This window comes from Charadrius vociferus, unplaced genomic scaffold (assembly GCF_000708025.1).
Source record: "Charadrius vociferus isolate BGI_N301 unplaced genomic scaffold, ASM70802v2 scaffold190, whole genome shotgun sequence".
Lineage (NCBI taxonomy): Eukaryota > Metazoa > Chordata > Aves > Charadriiformes > Charadriidae > Charadrius > Charadrius vociferus.
This window is the reverse complement of record NW_009646608.1, coordinates 2565025-2587249: the sequence shown is the minus strand read 5'-3', so window position 1 is coordinate 2587249 and position 22225 is coordinate 2565025. Positions and strand designations below refer to the sequence as shown.

General features: G+C 36.0%; 1 protein-coding gene across 3 annotated transcripts in view; it reads left to right on the top strand.

Moving 5' to 3' along the window:
- Window positions 1–3083: 3083 nt before the first annotated feature.
- Window positions 3084–22225, top strand: part of MEF2A (myocyte enhancer factor 2A) — a 53419-nt gene continuing 34277 nt past the window's right edge. For all 3 annotated transcript variants that reach the window (XM_009887053.1, XM_009887045.1, XM_009887038.1), the window contains exons 1-2: window positions 3084–3137; window positions 8882–9085. In XM_009887053.1, coding sequence (XP_009885355.1) covers window positions 3084–3137; window positions 8882–9085 — 258 coding nt within the window. The remainder of the gene's footprint in view (window positions 3138–8881; window positions 9086–22225) is intronic.

Genomic DNA, 22225 nt, shown 5'->3' with positions numbered 1-22225 from the left:
TCATTGCATGGACTTGCTTTTTTGAGTATCTGTTGCAGAAGGTGGAAGAGAATGAATGAGACAGGACTGTATGAAGAAAGCGTGTGGTCACAGAAAGTGGTTTTAAATTTGTGTTCTGGAGCACTGGTCTGTTTCCTTAGGAAAATTTTGGGAACTAGTAAATTTGCCTAGGTGTATGTCTAATGCAGTAAGATGTAAAATTTTGTTATGCCTCTGTATAATTTTATGGCAGATTATAATAGAATTTTACATACCTCAGCAGTTGTATATTGTACACACTGTGTGTCCCTCTATTTCAGAGAGAACAGTGCATAACTATAAAGTGTATAGGAGGAGGACAGGATGGCTGGCCAGAGAATGGCTTTTGGGTTAGAAATGGTTGATTGGAGTGGGATTCTTTAATTTTGAGTAAATGTAACTGAAGGAAGATATGATATAGGCATCAAAATCAGGACTAACGTGACAGGTGAAGATCGGTATTTGTTTACTGCCTTGTATAATTAAAAATCTGTCGATACCAAATATAATTAGCAGGATTAGGCCTAAATGAAAGGATGTATCTTCTACTCCGATGCATAACTAAGCTGTGGAACTCATTGCTTCTAGGTGCTAAAAATTTACACAGATTCAAAAGTAATATTCATGGAAGAAGAATCGATGAACAGCTTTAAATCGAAGACTCCATGTGTGACTCCAGAATTTTCTGATTCAAAAATCACTGAATATCTGGAGAAATTGTTTTATAAGTATTGCTTTTGAGTGATACATGCTTATTCTATTCCTATGCCCCTCCTTTACCATCCTAGTGATATTTTCTAATAGTCACGGATTAAATGCTGGTCCAGGTGGGTCTTAGGTCTCACATGTGGTGGCTCTTTGTATGTACTAGTTATGATGGTGAGTGCTTTTAAAAAGCAGAGGAAGGAATCTGATAATTCTGTATTCAGAGAACTGTTTCAATAACGTATGGTACATTTGAAAAAGTGAAGCCACACATGAAGGAGAAAACAAATTTTAAGAGCTGCTTATAGAGACCCTTGTATTAGGTATGTTCAAGGAATGCAACCAGATTTTTGCAGAACTGAATTTAATGTATGACCATAGCATGAGCTGAGATTTTTTATTTATTTATTTTAATTTTAAGAGAATGCGGCACCTGACTTAAGACAGTGTTTTATGACTTTAAGCTTAGAGTCCAGTGGATATTCTTGGTGGGCTTTCTTTTCTTTTTAACAAAAAAACAGTATAAATTTGTATGCCAGCTGTTGTTGTCTGTGTGAAATATTTGCTGTGTGCTGTTGGTTGTGTAGAGCCTTGTTCATCTGACCTTACATAGCTATTAATACCTTTTTAGCAGTGCCTTGGAAGAATTTTTTTTTTCTTGAAGAAAGTAAAAGGAATGTAATGCTTATGCATGCTTTTAAGTGTTTTGATGTATAAACAATGGCTAGTGCATATCCTTTTGACCAGTGGACATCACATAATCTTAGTGGTGATTTGATCTTAAATTCCATGGAATAGTATTTCTAGACATTGTTGGGTGTTTTATGATGTTTTACTGAAGCAGTCCTTTGTTGATGTCAGGTAAATATAAAATGACATCCCTTCATTTTGTGATGTTTCTCCACCTCTTCTTTTTTTTCTCCCAAGCTGCATCAGAATGTCGTGGTTGTTTCCTCAGTGTAAATTGAATGTATTGTGAAGTGTAGCCTGTGACTAATCGCCTCTTGCTGTCTCTACTTATTAACTGTCTGATGGTGATGTGGTTGCACCACTTTCTACACATGGCCTCAAGGATACGGCATTGTGACTCCCATATTAAAATATGCAAGGCTTGATTTCTAAAGACATTTTGGCTTGGGAAGTTAGAGAAGTTATAAGCTAATATTGTGGCTGGTTTTATCCCTTTTATTTTAATGAATAGGGAATAGAATAACATGTACCTCTTTCATGTTTATACATTCTAGTATATAGTTGCTGTTCCAGAAGCTATTTTTTTTTCAGTTGTTCTCTAGTTTTGTTGAATTAATGTTAACCTGAAGTTCAGGCCGTATGTTTGGAGTATGGCTTAGCAATTTTTTTTAACTGAAAATGCATTTAAAGTTTGTTGTCAGTGTTTTACAAGTCAGTTTGGTGTATTACTGCCAGATTAAAATATTATGATAGCATGCAGGCTTATCAAGTTGCATGCACCTTTATCTTTCTAAACAATTGAACAAAATGAAACAAGTGCTGGACTGGTAATTGGTTATTGGCAAATGTGTAACTTGCATGTTACTGTAGAGAGAGTAACTGTGTGAATGTCTTAATTATTCATTGGTGTCTTAGTAGCTGTGAAATAGTTCTGTTGTGAAAATATTTTCTGTGGTCTTTATGCTTTTTAAGTAAAGATATTCCCTCTTTCCTTCTCATGCCTGCTTCCCAGTGAAACCCCAAATGCTGTTTTATGAAATGAGATATAATTTAGTTTAGGAACAGAAGCTTGATATTGTCATGGCTTTGTTTTGTTATCATGATGATAATTTTATAAGAGAAAGAGGAAACACAAAGTGCTTTCTCTATAAGGTTTCCTAAAATAATGAATGGGATATAGCAAATCTTTGTGGGTAAATTTTTGAAACCTCAGATAACTCAAGGCCGAACTTTTAGGGTGGTGAACACCACCGCCTTTGAGAACTGTAGATTTATAAGGGATCCAACTGGAAGCCTATGAAATTATTCATCATTTTAAATATGTAGTTTGCAGGTAGAATCTAGCAAACTAGTTGAAGTTTGTTTAATTGGAACAAAGTATGTAGTGTAATATTTTACTAATGAAAATACTTGGTTCTTCACTGAAATTATTTTATGTACACACGTGTTTTATGGCTATACAGTGTTTAATGATGCTTCCTTTTTAGTAATTTGTAAATTAATTTTTTTCAAAATTTTATTTTTTAGGTGCTTCTAAGAAGAAATAGGAACGTTTTCACAAGCTTGAAGACGAAGTAAAAGAAAACCGTATCATGTGTTAGAATACTGAAGAGTGACATTTCTTGGATTAGTATATTTCTGGATTGCAAAGCAAAAGAAAGAGGCTGAAAATGGGGAGAAAGAAAATACAGATCACAAGAATAATGGATGAACGGAACAGACAGGTAAGAAACAAGGAGTCTACATAAACAAGTTTATCAGTAATCCTAAAAATGAACAGAAACTTTGAATACGTTAATTTTAATTCACTTTTCTAAAGCCAAGCTTTGTCTTCATGTATCTACAGATGGCATTACCAGAATACAAATAACAAATAAGTCTCAATGGTTTTACTGCTGTTTGAGGGAAAATGTATTTATAAGTAATATAAATTACTACTGTAAATCAAATTCACTGTAAAACTACTATTCCTGTTTAAATGGTAGCCTAGTGTGTGCTTCCAGTAGGCTGGAGGATGTGATAGCTACTAGGAACACTGAGTAATGAAGGCAGAGCAGAAATTCAGAAAGGATGTAGTAGAAGTATTTGCTGCAGCCTCTTTGACAGATGAGTTTGGCATAGCTGTGGACAATGATCTGAAGTGGGTTTGGCTATAATAATGAATTTTGTTAGCATGACTTTATTTAAAAGCATTGATTTATATTCCTTGTAAGAGCTGTTTACAACAGTCTTTAAAAATTGCCAGTCAAAAGGGAAGAGTACTCAAAAGTGCACTGTTTTAGGGAAAGCTGCTTACTTGGCTGCCCTTGCCCTAATAAAGCGGTATCCTGTGAACTTGAAAAGTACCAGAAATTGATGAGACTGTGCAGAAGTAGTGTTTCCTTTCAACTTCTAAATTGCTACATGAGATGCAAAGTAAAATTTTAATTGGATATTGAAATGTATAGTGGGGTTTCCTGGAAGCTACCATTTTTAAGAAAAAGTATTGTAGGAATGACTTAGGGTTTTTAAGAATAGTCATAGTGGGTCAGACCAAAGATGCTGCTAGGACAGTTTTTTTTGTCCAATGATGGTCATAAGCACATAAATGTAGGGTAGAGATGCACATGTTACACTACTCTGTAATCCTCTTTCAGCTTCGAACTATTCTTAGCTCAGGGATTTCCTGAGCTGGATGTGGTTTCCGTATATTTAGTAACCATTAATAGATATTTTTGGTTGGTTGGTTGGTTTTGTTTTCCCCACCTCCTGCCAGTGAACTTGTTCAGTTATCCTTTGAACCGTTACACAGTTGCAGCATTTACAACATCTTTTGGCTAGGATTTCCTGTAGGTCTGCTACCTCTTAGAAACACCTTTTCTTTTATGGTTCTGCTAGTTATTTGGCTCTTGTATGGAAGAGGCAGCAGTCACTCCCTATCTAGTCTATCCATCTTGCTTGTTATTCTGTGGACCTCTGCAATGTGTTCTTATTTTTCTCTTAAAATAACTTTCATGCTGAAGCACCCTAACTTACTTAGTTGTTTTAATACAGAATTTATTCCACACCTTTGACTATTCTCACTACTTTTCCCTAAACCTTCTTGAATATTGCTGCATTATTTTTGGTGGCAAAGGGACACAGAACTGCACAGTGTTCAAGATGCATGCAGGACATGGACTTATATAGTGCTGTACTGATGTTCGTTCTCTGTTCCCTTCCTAGTGTTTGATTTTCTTTTTTAACTTCTCCTGAACACCAGCTTGGTGTTGGGGTAGTGTCAGAATTCCGTGAGACAGTCTTACTGCTGGCATATCAGCTGGGAGCCCATTGTTCTGTTTGTGAAATCAGGATTGTTTTTCTCCTTGTATCACTTTAAAGCAATGTAAACTCTGAGAAGACTATATATAGCAAGAAAAGTATTATTGGAGTTTGGGAGAAAGCCAAGTATTGTGTTTGAACAGCTTTAATCACGCAGTCACTGTATGTTTGATGTAGATAAATGTCTTAAGTACACGTAGTAAAAGTAGATGAATTAATAACTTTGGTTCTTTCAAATCTTACTCTGGAACTTCAGGCACATTGAAGAAGTAGAAATTGATACCCCCCTGCCCCCAACTTACTCCTTAAAGTTGGACAAACTTACTTTTGTTCTGCTTGAAATACAAATATTGTTATATTATACCCTAACTTTGGTGTGGTGGGTATTTTTCTGGGGGAGTTGGTTTTTTTGGGGGGGGGGGTTGGCTCTCCATCTCATTGTTCACATTGGAACAATGGAGAGGAGGAGAATTAGTGCATTTGTATCAATTTTTAGCCCATTTGTACTATTGCTGTTGCTGAAGCAAAATGTGGGGATTAAATTCTAAGGGTTTTTTTCTTTTTTAGGGCTTTTTAGTGACCAAGAAGAGGCTTTAAGCTTTAACTTAAAAATGAAATTAGGCTTGCCTTATCCTTTTTCTGTGGAAACTCAGAGATTATAACATACTGCGTCTTGTTTTTAGAAGGTTTGACAGAGATTAAGTAGCTTTTGTTAGTGCAGCCGAAGTTTTTACGTGTAGGAGTATTGATGGTGTTCTTTAACCCCACTGGTGTCCTGTGGTTTCGGTAGCTAGTGTATAGAGTTTTAACGTACTAATATGCCCTGATGCATAGGATACTTATTAGGTATTAATTTATTTCATTGACCCAGATAAGGAGGGCATTTAGGGTTTGGTTTGCCAAATGAAAAGTATAGTTCATCAGTTTTTCTATGGCATACGTAGCTGGTTAGTTGGTTCACTTATGAACTCGCATATGATGTCCTGTTTAGACGTTTAGTATGATTTTTTTTTTTGTTTGAAAATGAGTAGAATAGGATAGAGCTTTGCCTACAGAGCAAGTTCGTATAACTTATGTGGGAAGAAAAGCCATTGTTTTATCAGAAGCATCTTATTTCTGATGGGATTGTATGTGAGCTCCAAACAGAATATATAGACCATTACTCTGGGGGATTACAATTGTCATGAGACTGTCATTGTATTATTAATTAAGCAGTCTTATCTGCTTGAATGAGCTGTAGGACATTTATCTTCATTAAGCTGAAGAGAATAAAGTACAGTAAATTAGATATCAAAGGAGCTCAGTCTTGCTGCCTTTGCTCTCTCCTCCTTGCTCTTTTTTGCTAAGCAACATTAAAATAGTGCCGAGGAAGCTGTTGGCCTGGAATGAAGATACGTATTTTTGGTTTTAGTGTGGTCCTAAATGGCAAGGAAAAAAAAGAAGATAAATTTGCAGAACTAATATTCTGCTTTCTGAGTTCTTAAAGGAAAACTGAGTTTGTAATAATCTGTGTGCATTAACGTAAGGCTTGGACTGTAGTCGTAGTGGGATTTGGGCTAAGCACTGTCCAAATACAGAGTGAGGAGTTGATGCTAGCTGACAATCTCACAAGTGAAAAATCTCACAAGTAAAATAGCCTTACAAGGGGTGAGAAAGAAAACATTTCAGTAGAGACGTTAAGATCCCTTGCCCGGGATCATACGGGTCCTTAGTGAAACTAAGCCTTCAGTCTTCATTTAATGACTTCTCAAAGTAATACAGCACACACACATCTGATTTGTGATGTCTTTTTTCGGACAAAAAACTAAACAGTAGTACCTGTCTATACCTGCTCATACTCAGGTAGTAATCTCTTAAGTGTCTTGTAATTGAGGTAACAGAAGAAGAACAACAGCCATTTAAAACCCCCGCAGTTTCCCCAAATCCCCAGAGGAATTCAAAGTAATTCCTAATGTCTCATCCAAGATAAGTTAAATAAATCCCAAGTGTTCTTAAAGAAGGTATGTATAAAGTGGCAGAACTGCTAGGAGACTTACACAGGAACTGTTTTTAAAAAGTGGCTGTATTGTATTATATGTGGATAGTAAAATTTCCACCTGCATTTGGGAAAACTACAGCCTATTAAAACCTGCTTTTGTACTTGGTCCACTTGTTGAATTGATAACTTAAAAGAAAATACTAATAGAAGATGCATTAACGTAAAGTCTGTCAGATTTTTTGGCATCTTGTCTCACTAATGTATTGTAATTGTTAAACAATAAGTAGGTAAAAAGATCTGCTTACCCTAGTTGAACCTTGAATGTGTTACAGCACTCTTACATAAAATTGTTTCAGAGATAGTGCTGTATCTTAATGGAGCTTCTCGCCAAACGTGCTTTAAAAGAGTTGAATAGAAAGTTATGGTAAGTACTTACTTTTTATCTGAACACGGAATATTTAAGCCTCACAAGAGGCTCTGTGATTAGTCGTCTTTAAACCCTAAGAAGTTTCTAAGTTAGAAACACCGCACAGGAACTTAGGTGGAACACTGGTTATCATAATATGCCTGACATTCTGTATTCTCCTCTTTCTAGGTCTTCTGTTTATTACCTCTGTTCCTGCTGTGGCTAAGTGTTAACAATCCAGGTTTTCAAAAATCATAGGCACAGTGCATTTTTTGGGGGAGGGGACACATTAAAACAGTTTTGTGGGTTTTTTTTTGTTTTTTTCTTCTTCTTGATGGAAATGAATACTGTTTTATAGCTGGAGAGGAATCTCAGGTCCACATTACCTTTGCAAACGTTTGTGGTGGAAGAGCAAAGTGTGTATATACTGTTTTAATAATACAGTTATTGTCAGCATGCTGTGTACCTAAGGTTGTTAGTGTATCTGTCTGCATCCCTCAGACTATTTACGTGGTGGTGGGAAGGATAGTATATATCTTGTATTATGGATAGTATTCAAAAAGAAATATGCAAGAGATACTGATCTCTGGAAAAAATGCCTTGAGGTGTGTATACATAGAACTTTCCCATCCGTCTTCCAAAAACTTGATGTACAACTAGTTGAACTATAGAAACCCATAAAACAGGTTTGATTGTTTCTTGTGTTTTACTTCATACCTATCTTGCAAAAGTATTCTCACTGTTGTCTGTTAAACATGTAGGGCATGTAAGTCACTCACCTGTCAGTTACTTTGAATGGTAATATGGGGGTGTGAATACGGCCATAGAAAGAGGTGTTCCCTTCAACACTGGAGCTCAGATTGAAAGGCTAGGTCCAAAAATAGCATCTTTATTTAAAAGGTCTCAGAACATTAACTTCATAGTAGTAGATTGAGTGCCTTTTTGAGACACTTAAGAGGACGTTTAGTAAAAATATTGTCCTTTAAGAAAAGCTAGCCTTAGCATCTGACTTGTGTTTGATTCAACTTGATGTCAAATACATTGATACTCTTATGTCTTTAACTGAAATCTTGTGAAAGGAATAATTTTTTTTAAAACTTTTTTTCCATAATTAATGGTGATTTTTATAACTAAGTGTCTTTCCCTGTTCCCCAGTAGGCAGATGCTCCTTTGTGATGGTCTGTAATGGATTTATTTCCCCACAGCAGTTCTAATTGGACAGAATGAGTGTTTCGTGATGTTCCCAAGTGTCATAAAACAACTTAAAAGTATAAGTGAATCTGATTAGATGGTTTAATAGCAACCAAATAAGCATATTTCTTGGCATTGCATAATTAGAAATCATAGAATCATAGTAACAATGTTGCTTCCATTGATATTGCTGTTTTCTTCAATTTTACTAGAATTAAGATTGGGAGTAACTTGTAAACTAGTTACAGAATAATTCATCATCACAGAAGAAAATATTGTAATATCTGGAAAGTAAATGTTGGTTGAACAGAATGAAATACGGTTAGAGGATCCTACAAACTTCAGCTCTCCTTTGTAGTTATATACCAGGGCGTGTGTAATTGTTTAGCTTAGTCTAATATATAGCATTGGCCCTAAAAGTGACACCCAAACATGATAGGCAGTTCTTCTTTTAAGCTTGTGCACATGTTCAGTTATGTTGCTTGTTAGTAGGAATAAATAGTGTAGGCTCAATTGGTATATTCCTTGAATGCTTGATTATAGTCCTTCAAACCCTTGTCATGTGTTAAAAAATTTCTTTTTTTCTTCTCTAGGTCACCTTTACAAAGAGGAAGTTTGGATTAATGAAGAAGGCATATGAGTTGAGTGTACTCTGTGACTGTGAAATAGCACTCATCATTTTTAACAGCTCTAACAAACTCTTTCAGTATGCCAGCACTGATATGGACAAAGTTCTACTTAAATACACAGAATACAATGAGCCCCATGAAAGCAGAACCAACTCAGATATCGTTGAGGTAACAATTTGAAAAGACACATCAGTTTTCTTATCTCCTTAATACTGCAGATATAGAGCAATGTAGAGTATTTTAAGATATTTTTACCAAATGTATTTAATAATTTGAAAACCTTGTCATAAAATGTAAACTGCTGCTTTTAGTCTGGTTTCTCTAAGGCAGTCTAAGTCGTCTTTACAGCCATGTTGTTTTCCCATCTGCCCTCCACCCCCTGCCAGTTTTGGGAAATGTGTTTGATTTCAGCCACGTTTGGCAATGGAAATAGAGGTGTTAAAGAGGGTTGTTTTTCGGGGGGGAGGGAAGTGTTCAAGGTTTTCATGGAAAAAATCAATTGGATGAAGAATAAGGTCCAAAGAATGCTCTCAGCCTAAAAGACAATTACAGTTGGCCCCTTTTATCTTCTGAGGAAGTAGCCACTTTACCAGTCAAATTTTGCACACAGTCAAATCGGCGACAGCCTGTGCTGCCCCTTGCTGAGCCAAAAAAACAACAGAAAAGGGAATCTGTGGAGCAAATAAGCTTATGTAAATTTGTTGTCCAGTCACTCTGTATGTCACTTAAAACATATCAGTTTCTGTAGTAATAGAATAGCATGAATATATTTACTCAAAGGTATTGTTTTCATCTAATTTTATTATGCTTGTGCTTTAAATAGAAACTCTTTCCAGTACATAATTTCTAAATTAGGTGCAGTAGAAATCAAGGATTTTCTTGGCAGTTGGAGCCTTTATGTACTGTAACTGCATTTCAGATAAGAGTCATGTCTCCAGTAGTCCTGTAAATAGACCAAAACAGGTGGCTGACTTAAGTGTTTCATTTAAATTCTGAAGTTGTCTTCTGAACAAATGTCTTGCTTTTTAGGAATAGTCATTAGCCTTGCATAGCTGAGAAGTCTATTGCTAAGGGGATCACAGAGTACAGGGAGGATACCAGCTAATCTTGTAAATAAGTTTTCAACAAAAATCAGATTGACAAAAACTGAGAAAGATTCTCTGCTAATTTGTCAACCACCCCAACTTCTGTCCTCAGTGTTGAGTACTAAGGAGAGGGATAATACAAGCTTTGAAGAGTTCGAGGAGTATTGCTCAGTCACTGTGTTAGTATAAATAAGGGATAGCCACTGCAGAGGAAGGGAAAACCTAATTCTTTCAGGACAACTTTTTGACTGTGACAGATGGGAATTTGAGATAGGGGTGCAAGGAAGTCAGTTAGCCAGGCTGCCTTTTGTTCTGCATCTGAGGCCTCTTTGTGTTATGACGTGTGGAAATAATGCATCTTCACATCAGAAGGACTAGCAACCTCTTCCAAAATAATTTCTGTGTGAAGCTGTGTGTAGCTTTTTGGGGGTTTTTTTGCTCATGGTTTGGTTTTTTTGTTTGGTTGTTTTTTTGTTGTGTTTTTTTTTTTTCTTCTTTTTAACCAGGGTCAAGTGTTTGATCCCTAGCATCTACATAAAAAAGTGCAGTCAGTAGCCAAGTGCATATATGGCTTCTGTTCTGGGGGAACATCTAAGGACTCATCTGCAGATTCTTTCTAATTTTCCTCTATAGGTTTACTGTATTATACTAGTGTGGGATTTGGAACTTTCATTTTTCAAACATAGTATAATTTACGAGTCCATCTCCCAGTCTCTTCAGATTAGCCTAGTGTGTTCTTTAGTCTGCTTGAAATGTTTTTTGGTTTTATTTTTTTCTTTCTTAGTAAAAAGTTATTTAGCCAGAGGAGAGTATATACCTTTTTGCAGGGAAAGTACGTTCTTTAAGTTTATGGCTGTGTTCTGGATGGGAAAGTTAAGTTGGAAGGATGAAATGCTTGTAAGTTCCGTATATGTAAAGTAGAGTCATGTCTTATCTCTGGATTCCAGGAAAAAAATTATATGTACAGTATTTCACAGCGATATTCCACAGTTTCTTTTTTTGCAACTGATTGCATTTCAGATTTGCTCTGCCTGCGTGGTAACTTTGTAGTCAATTAGCTATTGTTGTTTAGGCAATTAAGAGATATTGTTCATGGTTGGGTTTGGATGGTTTGCTTCCCACTAGTAATGTCTTTTATTTAGAAAAACATTCCTTTTCAGTGGAAAATTATGTACTTTTTTGCTTTACAACAGAGCTGAATTAGTTCAATGGAGAGTATAATGCGCTTTGGAGCAGATGCAAAGATAGTTACAGCATAGGTAGGGAAGAACATGGGAGAAGAGATGAGATGGGGGAAGAGCAAGACTGCTGTATTTAAGCAGTAGCGAGTTGCCAAAAGCTCACTGCTTCCTGCAGTTTCACCGTTGACAGATGCTTGTGACATGACAGAGGTGAAGTTACAGCACCAGCATTTTGGAAACGCTCTGAATGAACAGTGTAAAATGGCTTCTCTTTATTGTGTCTATGTAGAAATACTATTTTAACATATAAAAATTAAAAAAAAAATCCCCAAAATCTGAGAAATATATACTAAGCCAATTTAGAATAAGTAATTCCATTTTATGGAGTTATAGCTGATGTATGTATCTTAGTTAACATTTCAGTAATTCACTTGCCTCCTTGAATATGACAGATGGTATTTATTGTGACGTAGGCTCACCGTGAAACTAGTCTTGACCCACTGTGTTCCTGATATGCATGACAGGAGGGGTTTTTTGCTGTGCTAGAAGGAAAGCTAATTCTACACAACTCAGAAGCTGTATAAGGGAAGAAACAAATCTACTGTTACTTATTTTCAGTACTGGGTAGATGGTAATGTTGTAAATGATTAAGTGAAATTGATGAGACATCTTCCCTTTATAGTTGGCTCCAGTTCAATTTTGGCATAGGAATTGCTTTTATATGCCCAGAGCTTGGTATCTTCTGTTGCTGCTGGAACGTTTGTGTGAAAACATAGTAGGAGGGAGAGTACTGGCATCTTAAATGAATGCTAGAATTTTTTTTGATATGTGCCCTTATGTCTTTTACTGTATGTGTTATTGTAGATGTGAATGCTCTGTTACTGTCCTGTACCTTTTCTTTTCTAATTTTTTTGTCCCCTTTATGTGTTTTTGTTGGTCCCATTTTTCTTTTTAATTTCTGATAATATTTCCTTGTGTTCCTCCCTGTCCCCTTTTTTCATTCAATTTCTAAACAGTCTACCTATCAATAAATTGTTGGCTTCCTTACCTACTTCTTACCATGGAGTGTTGTTATCATAATTTAATTTTTCTTTCATAGCTACTTGGTAACTAGTAACTGATATGGGTGTAAGGAATATGGGTTTTCAGCCATCTTGGCAGAATCACAGGCTTTGGAATAGCTGGAATTGGAAATTACAAAATTTTGTTTTAATGTAAGCTTAGTTTCCTAACTGCCAGTAGTATACTTGGGGATGATCCCTTCCCTGCCATTTGGTACTTTGAAAATTAAGGGAGAAGATCTTGTAACAGATGACCTATATGCAGTTATAAAGGATAATTTGTGTGGCATTTTTGAGCTGGGCCTCAGCCTTTGTGATCTTTGCTGTTTGAATCTGTTTTACAGCATTGGAAAAAAGGTGAATGGGGAAAACGGGATTGTTTGAAACACTCAAAATCTTCAGAACAGACATAGGTCTGTGGAAAAAAAACTTCCTTGCTTATCAGGATCAGGTACGATTTGTCTAGTGGGTTTTTTAGATTAATTTCTGCATCCCTCTGAAATATGGAAGGTGAACACAGCCGATGTTATTGAGGACAATGAAACTTTGCTTATGGTTGCTCATCTCCTGACCTTTTAGTAAAAGGCATTTACTCAAGAGGTGGTGAGTGTACTGTTTCCTTTAAGTCTCATGAAAGGATAAAATGTATCTTCTGTTGAAATTCCAAAATAACCTTCATGTGATTTCTGCAATATAAATTATCATTCAAAAAAAATCTTTGCTGTTTCTTGCTTTTGGAGAATATAGTTCTTTTCACATCAGATGGGAGAGGTTCTGTTCTGTTGTACAATAAAGTTTCATTTGTCTTAATTTTTCCTAGTTATTTGAATGAAAGCTGGTGCTTTTGCACAGGTTAGACGGATCATATAGGGATATTGAAAAAAATGAAATTTACATTCGGTGTGTGCTTTGAATTCTTGAAATGTTAGGATCATGTATTTAGTTTTACAAAGCCATAATGGCTGGCATAGTTGAAGATTGTTACACTCAAGTACCGTCTGTGATTTGAAGGGCTTACCATAGGTGTTACAGCATGTGGTGCTTTAATGTTCATGGACTTTTTTTCTGTAGCACATTATTTTTGTCAAGTAATTATTTTTCCTGAAGAAAGTAGTAGAGTACTTCTGCAGGGTAAAATGGGAAGAATTTAAGGTTTTATCGGGATTCTGCATCCATATGGTCGACAGAATGTTTTAATGTATAAAAGACAATTTGAGACCTTGAGCGTTCATCCTTTTTTGATCCAAAGGAAGAGAAATGAACAGGCATTCATACTTAGTCTTCTTTAGTGTAGGGGGTATTAAGATTATTACAGATTCTCTACAAGGTAACGCTTCCATGTTGGATCCTTCTGTCCCTGAAGAAGGCCTCAGAAAGCAACAGTCATTCAGTTGTTCCCTCTCTACCAGCCTTGCTTTTTCTAGAAGTCAAGGGCTGAAAACAGGCTGTTCTTGCCAGTTTAGCTCAATCTTTTTATCCGTTTTCCACATTTTGACGTTCCTTGAGTGATACAGCAAAACAGGGTTTATTTAACCTACACTTGGCTGTGGGTGGGTTGTGCATGTTCCGTTGTATCACCTCATCAAACTGAGGTGATGTGATTTTTAGGAGCCTGTCTAAAATGTGACCTACTTCGCCGGTTGGCATCTGTGCCCATGAGAATTTCAGATAGGTGTCAGTTAATGAAACTCTTCTGTGCTGTGTAGTTTAATGCTGGTATCAGTATAGTATAATGTGCTGTATAAGGCTTAGGTTATACCCCAAATACTGACAGCTGTCCTTGAAATATGCAATAATTTGTAATAAAAATCATAACTAAAAAGTATAACAAAATCCATCCAAAACTATATAATTACTGTAAACATACTCATTCTTGTGAAAGACTGCTGTATTGGGATAATCACTCTTGTTTCTTGGTTTAAGTTGCAGCAGGTGATTTGGATGTTTGTATTAAATCTCTTAACATGGGAAATGTTGACCCTAATAGGAAGTAATGATTGTTATGACTTGGTGTAGTAGTGGTCATGTCATAGTCTTGACAGAGAAAGACAGAAAGCAGGTAAATGTGCCTGCTGCTACTTACCGTAGTGTAAGTAGACCTCTTTAATTTTACAGAAGCTGTAGTCAGGGCATCGTCTTCCATCAAAATACCAAACAGGCACGCTATTTCTCTGCCTTTCACAAAATTTTAATGAAGAGCTCTTATAGGAGCAATATGTGTTCTTTAGTTACAGACGTATCAGAGATGTGATTGTCAGATCATAGCTTTGATTAAGCATGTAGAGCTCATCTGCACATGTGGAGCCTGCAGCATAAAGAAGCAGATGCATCTCCACAGCCAGATGGAGCATATGCCAAGAGACAAGTGTAACAGTGTGGGGAGCATAAACAGAAAAGTTGGTGTTGAAACACTGTGTTTATAAACCAAAAGCTTTTTGGTTTTGTTTTTTTATCCAGTTTTCTCTGCCTCCCCAGCCTTGCTTCTTTTCCAGACTGTGGATTAACAACATGTATTTAAACTTTTATTGGTGTGTCATAGAGTATAGTAGTTTGTTAACCATGGGATGTTATGGTATTTTGGTAGCACTCAAGTTAGTTCATAGCTTCTTTTTTTAAATTTGGGTGAACTTCATATGAAATTGAAGATCTGGGAGTTGTATCCCAATATATGTGGATACACACATACAAAATTAGATGAGAAAGATAGTCAGTTACTTGAACCATTTTCCTTCCTTGGTGGATACCTGGCGTATCTGATATAGATACGCATTTGACAAGCAATTTGGGCTTCCATATTTTGCTATTCAAAGCTAAAAAGTAAGATGATGGAGCGGATCACATCCTTCAAACATATGTGTTTTGAAATGTTTAATAAGAGAAGTTACATGGTAAGATTTTAAACATATTGTTACAAAGGAAGAAAATGCTCTACCACCAGCTTCAGTTGAAAATGGAAACTGGTGCTTAATGTAGGTGACTAAAATCTCCTCCAAATTTACATGAAATATCAACACAGCTTTATAGAACTGAGATAGTGCTGAGAGGCGATACCATGAATGTGGATGGTTAGACTCACACTAGAGATTGTGGGAAGGTTGACAATGCTGATTAGTTAATGTTATTGCATTCCTGCATATTTGATAGATGGAGAATTGCCAGAAGTGGGCTAGAATTAAGGTGGGGAAGAAAGCAAAAAGCTTTGGGCTGGTAGAAAAATAAGTAAGAGGTGTATGAATAGTATTATCATGTTTTTTTGTTGTGTGGGCCACTTGCTTTGGTCTCCAAATAGTATGGACCATACTGTGGAAATAAGTGATATACATTTAAAAGAAGGAAGAAGCTTAAAAATGGTTTCAGTGACATAAGGAAATGACTTTATAACCTGCTCATGATGCTGAGAAAATGTAGGCATTATTGGACTTGACTTGCTAAATGATTATGTAAATGTAATTATACTGCATATAAAATTTCAGATAATTTGAGATGGCACACAAATGCCGTTGAGACATTTTAGGGAGGTGATTGAGGAAGATTTATGTATGGTTAAGGACTAAAATCTCACTCTTAGCTTACCTTAAAAAGAGAGAAAATGCATAAAAGCTGAAGTGATCTGGAATAGGATTAAACAAAAACTTAGATATATAAAAATATGTATGTATGTAGGTATAGTAGCTTGATTCTATTTTTTTTTTCTAGCAGAAGTGTTTACTGAAAAAAGTAGGGTAGACTTAATTTTTTTCTTTTTAACAGCTTTGACTTGCCTGCAAATAATCTAAAGCTACACTTCACTTACGTATAAACCAGCGATTAAATGTAGTGGCTTAGGGTGAAGAACACTAGATTTCTTCTGCCTTTTAAAATGGTGCTGGTTTTTTAAACTTACTGTGTATTGGTGTTCTGAATTTTGATGTATTCCAGCTTTAGTCACTAATTAAAGTGTGTGTGTATATATGAAGTTTGTCTGGAATGCATCTTTATATATAGTTTCTGAAGTCTCTTGTAATGATGGTTGTGCTTAGCTGTTTCATTACCACTAGTAATTTTATGTTGTTCAAGTTCAGATTGCTCTGTCCCACAGCAGTCCTATGACAGTTATATTAGTGAGATTTTCTTAAAGCTATGAAATGAAATTTGCTGTGATGTTCTCATTTTTTTTTTTTTTTAAATAAACTATCGTAAAAAACTAATCACTTAATTGATGAATGACAGCTTTACGTGGCTGTACATCAGTAGATCTCAAATCGAATCAGATAGCTCTTCAGGAAGCTGTGCTGCTGCGAGGACCAGAACCTTACATCTATGTCAAATACTAGCAGAGGACCTTTGTGTGGTACCTGTCTACGAAAAACTCTGCAGAAGCATCCCTGCTGATAGGTGATGTGAATGTATTTTAAGAACCAAGATAACTTTGTATTTCGTCTAGGAGACACGAAGAATTTGAGTTGGTAACAACAGCGTGTTTTTCTCTTTGAGAATTTCTTTTCCCCGTTTATGTTTATCTCTCTTTAAAGGGGAACGGATGATATCATAGGTCCAAATATAATTAGTAAAAATAAAATACCTACATCTTTCCTTTCCTCATGACAAGCTATCGGTGTTTTGACCTGCTCGTTTTAATGAAATGGTTAATTGTCCTGTGAGCTAGATGCTTGGCCAGCATCTAGCAAAATTCTGTTTGTGGACCAGAGATCATTTCTTCCCGTGTTCCTTTTCCACCACCTTTTTACACTTATCTGATGAGAAAATGTAATTAATACATTAAACTTTCTCCCTTCTTGTCCTTTCTGCCTCTATCAAATACTGTTAACTTTTTTCCCGAATTTGGTGTGATACCCAGAATAACAGTGAATGGATGTAGCTTAATAGTGAATTGTTAACGTCATAGCCTGGGAGATGTAAGTTCTAAACAGAGCTGGAGTAGCGCTAGTTGAGGCACTTGGGCAGCAATCTTTCTGAGCACAGGTAACCGTTTTCTTTGAAACAATTTGAAGCATGGCTTGATCCAGTTCCCATCACCACCTGCATGTTTAGCTACAAGCTACTCACAGTCAGTAAAGTTCCCAGAGATGTGCGGTAGTTCTTAGAACAGTTCTGAATGTGACAGACCTGACCATGGCGATGACCGTTCAGTGTCCTGTCCTGCTAGTCAGTGGTATAAGCCTGTCATTGTAATCCTAAAGTTTATACTATATCTAAATAGAAAGTAGTACTATTTAAAGGTTCTTTCCTCAGTTTCTATTGGTAATGTGAGTTGTAAATATTTCAGTTTGGATGATGTAAGAATTTTAAGTGTCTCATTGAACTCTGGACATACTAACCATTAAAGATAGAAATAGCTAACAATGCTGACAAATAGAATATTTTTGATTTTAATTACACAACATTAACGACTTTTAATTTGTGTAATTTTTGTGCTTTCCTTTGCAGTGTGCATTATCTAGATGTGATTGGAATAAATCAAAATACTCAACAGCCCAAAGCAGGGGCTGTACAGGCATAACTTACTAGGATGAGGTTTGAGGGAAGAAAACTTTCCCTTTTGCTTATTTTACTGTGGAAAACTTAGACAGCTGTTTTAGTCTGAGGCCTTAAGATATAGGAGTTGCTATTAGGTGGAATCTGTGTCGTTTTTTTAGGTTATGGCAATTGTAAGTATTTCTCATGTGTTTCCTATGAAAACTACCCTTGACTTTGGTTTATATTATAAATTAGCAGATAGTAGTGCCATATTTACTGCATCCATCCTCGCAAATGTTTATTAAAATATAAACTTTAGAATGTGGTGCTAAAATATGTCAGATGTTGTAGACATTTGTAAAATAAAGATGCAATTTAAGTGGAGTAATTAAAACTGTTTTGAGAGATTCTTTAAGGATCCATCTTGCATTTGTGATTCTTTGGCCCCTCGTACTTGCCACCCTCCTTTAGAAGCACAGGGTGATTGAGGCTCCATGTTTATATAGTTGTTTTTAGTACAGACTTGGATAACATGTTCCAAAGAATCAAAACTGAATGAAAGCAGGTATTTTTTTTACTATTGCATATAACTTCTATTCTTGGTGAAAAACACATGCCTCTCATTTTCTTTGGAGACTGTTTTTGATATTTGTTTAAATAGGTGCTGCCTGTCAGCTACATAAAAACAGAGGTATGTTCAGAAGTCCCTTCTAAGGAACAGTGTCCTGTGAACCTATTGTTTAAGTCCATTTGGTTCTGGGTCAGCTGATCACTAACAGCTTCATAGTCACTAGGTCATTAGTACAATAAAACAGGTGATATTTCGTAGATAAATGTAATCAACTGATGAAGGACTTCTGCTGCAGAGAGCTTTTGCAGTTGAGAATGCCTCTTTACCAGAGATGAGAGTAATAAAGCACCAAGTATTCTGTTCTAAAATGGATTCTCCTCTTTTACTAACTCCTGTATTTATTTCCCAGCTGTGCAAGTGGTGTTTTTCCAACTCATTCTGCAGTGTGTTTGGAGAATATTTTTGTTTTTGAAGTTTATAGGGCGAGACACACGAAGTCCATTTCTTACACCCACTGGTCTGGAAGCATGTATCAAAGATTCGGTTCTGGATTTTGCTGTTCTGGAGACATTGTGTTAAGTAGGATTGAAAACTGACTCTCAAGAAAATCTGTAACAGCTCACTGCTTGTTAATGTTGGAGTTCCTGCAGCCAGTCACACAAAGGCATAATTATTTACTTGTATTAAGTTCCTGAAGCTGTGCTTGTCTCGTATTCTGCAGCCCTTGTGTTGCTGCAGAATTTGGTGCTTTTGAAATTCTGTATTGACAGTTAGAAGAGTATATTTTTTCCTTTGCAATTGCAAAGCGAGGACCGTGGCATCTGTTAATCAAGAGTGAGTGACTTTGCACAAGCTGTGCATGGAAAGAATAGACCCAAGATCAGTGCATCTCCTGTAGCTACAGTAAGATAAATAACTGTTCTTTCTGATGCTGCTCTTGATTTCAGCGGAGAGTTAATGTAACCCCAGCTTTTGACTTTAAAGCTCATCTGTTTGATAGTGTCTTCAGCTGTCAACCTTGCCAATCCGCCAGTGATTAACCACCTTGCAGAAGGGACAGCAGGAGTGCTAGGTTCTTGATCATGGCTGTTTATCAACCATAACATAACCAAAATAGCATAAACTGTCAAAAATGAGGGAGAGGGTCAGCTATAGGATGCTTCACTCCTAGTTGCCTTTTGGACCTCAGCATGTTTACCTGCTGTGTTTCTGTTGAAGTCTCTAATACTTTGCTTTTGACTAATCTTAATGTTTGGGCCTTAAACTGATGGTGCTTCTGCAGAAGAGGGCTGGGGGGAGTGGCTAGTTCTTTGTACTGTCATAAAACCTCCCAGTCATGTAACTCACATGTAGGTGTGATGAGATAATTCTGATTATATGATGGAGATTGTGGCTTGTTCGTTGCCAATGTTTTACTGCATATATTGTGGCATATCTAGGCTCAGACACTCAGCACTCATCTGGACAGAGGGCTTCATGTTGATCCTTTCACCAGGTACCTACGTACCTGGTAACTGTTTTATCACCTGAATAAAGGAAGTATTTATGGTGGTAGTTCTTGTGGTATGGAGCTATGAATCTCCTAACAGCCCGTATTGTATTATATATCATTCTTCTTCATAATGCTTATAAATCAATACACATACGGTGTTAATGTCTTTTTGTGACTTACCAGTGGTGGTTATTGCATCTCATTAATGTCATATCAGTTATGGAATATTTCATGTGGGAGCTTACATGTCTGTAACTTACAGTATAGACTATGGAATGTTAGTTAAGCTAGTTAAATTGGCAATAGTGTTAATTTTAACATTTCTATGATGTTTTACTGGAGTTATCTATCAGTTACTTTCAATAGGAAGCGAATAATATATTTTTAGTTAAAAACTCCCATATTCATTGGGAATATTGTGAAGATTTTTTAGATCAAAGCTCTTACGTGTTGTCTCACTGAAAGCTCTTCGAACTAACAAACTGATAACATTTAAAGCCCTGCTTTTTTTTCGCATTAACTTACAATTTAATACTTGCTGAGTATAGTGACTTTTTAAAAAGAAAAAAAATCAAGCATGCCAGAGCCAGTCTTTATCTGACATGACAGAGTAAAGTTTACTCATATTTTGCTGTCCCTGATTCCCATACAGTCTTTTCTCTCTACCTCTTGAGGTCCCACCTTTTGATTTCCCCCAACTTTTGATTTCCCACCCCCTTTTCAGGTTAGGTAAGGACAGTCTTCAAAGAGGTGCTTTGGCTTTTGAATAATTGACTCTAAGTGAAGGTTATGCAAAGAAAAACATATTAAGTATATTCTTTGACACATACCTGAGAAATTCAGTGTTCAAAACATGAGTTGTGAAATAATTACTATGTCTTTGTGTCTCGACCTTCTACATTCTAATGATTTTAATTTAGTAAAAATAGAGATGTATCTGCTTGTACCCCACTTCTGTATTTCTGGAGAGGTTCGCTGCTTCCTGTTGTACATACTTATTTCAGTTGGCATTTTCAAGTACCTGCTTTCAGTTGTCATATTCAACTTGCTTTTCTTGGGTTGTTTTTTTTTTTGGTAAATATTCTGCAGTAATGTTATGAACTGGGGAAATGCTTGTGTGCCTATGCATACACACCCCACACCTGTTTAGTGCACATACATGTGCCCACATATACTTGTAGCAATTTGTCTGTACAGTTGGACTCCTTTTTAGGTGAAACAAAATGGCATTTCCATACCAATATTAAAGGTAATTGAAGCTTGTTCTCACAGACATTACTGTAGCCAGTTCCCATAATCTTATATGTGAATGATATTTTAATAAATATTTGTATAAATCCTTAGAATCCACCAAATGTTTTCTTTGGGAATAGTTGCTATTTGTGTTGTAATTGCTGTTTTGATAATAGTAAGTTATCTTGAGTACCAAGACCTTGAAAGTTTCTGTTATCCTTTCCAATTTTCAAGCTGTAAGGAGAAATTCAGGACAAGAAATGTTTGAAATAGCAGTTTGATGTTACAGAATAGGCAGGTAGACCAAAAGAAACCCATTCTTTTTATATCATTGAACTGTAATCAGAGTTTAGAAAACTTTTCTTGGCACACAATGAGTAGGAGATAATATTTTTACTAAAGAACTTCTAAAAGATTATGAAGGATATTATGCAGATGGGTTGCTACACTTGGAAACTTTTCATGTTCCATATGGCTTATCTGCAATATACTGTTGCTGAAAGGAGGCATTCAGTCAGCTACTGCTGTTGCTGATTTATATTTTAACCATTGCAAGTATGTGAAGAGGATATATATGGGAGGATGTGTATGCACATATATATGTTGTCACTGGAGTAAGGATTGAAAAAAGCATTTATGTACCATAAAATATCTCTTAGAGCATTCTAACATAGAACTGTTTTTCTTGGTTTTACCATTAATTTTGTTGTTTGCAGACTACATTCCCTGAAAGGACTATGAAATATATTTAATTTATATGGTAAGGAATAGTTTCTGCTTCCTGAAGATGAACATAGATCTACTTTGTCTTCTATTTTTAATAAAAAGATTGAATAAGATTGACTTAGACTGGCAATGCAATACTCTTCCATGGAAAAATCTAGTTGATGGTACTTTCTGTAGAACAGGTAAAATGGAAACCTGCTCAGCAGTGTAAAATTTAATAATCTAATAAGTTGTATAGACAGTGACACAAAGACAAATGCATCAAATATTGGATGTTGAGAGCTTGGCTTAGCTTTCACTGTGGAAACACTATGATCAGTGCTAATGGATTACTAATCATTTTAAGTTTCAAGAAGTTCATTTAGGAAGGAACAATCCAGCTTGTTTGTAGGTCAGCAACTGCATTATGAAGTCCACAGTTTACAGATAGTGTTTCTCTAAAATCACCAGTACAAACAAGGAGCTTCCTTTCCTGTACCTTCTAGTTCAGTGCGTTGTGTAA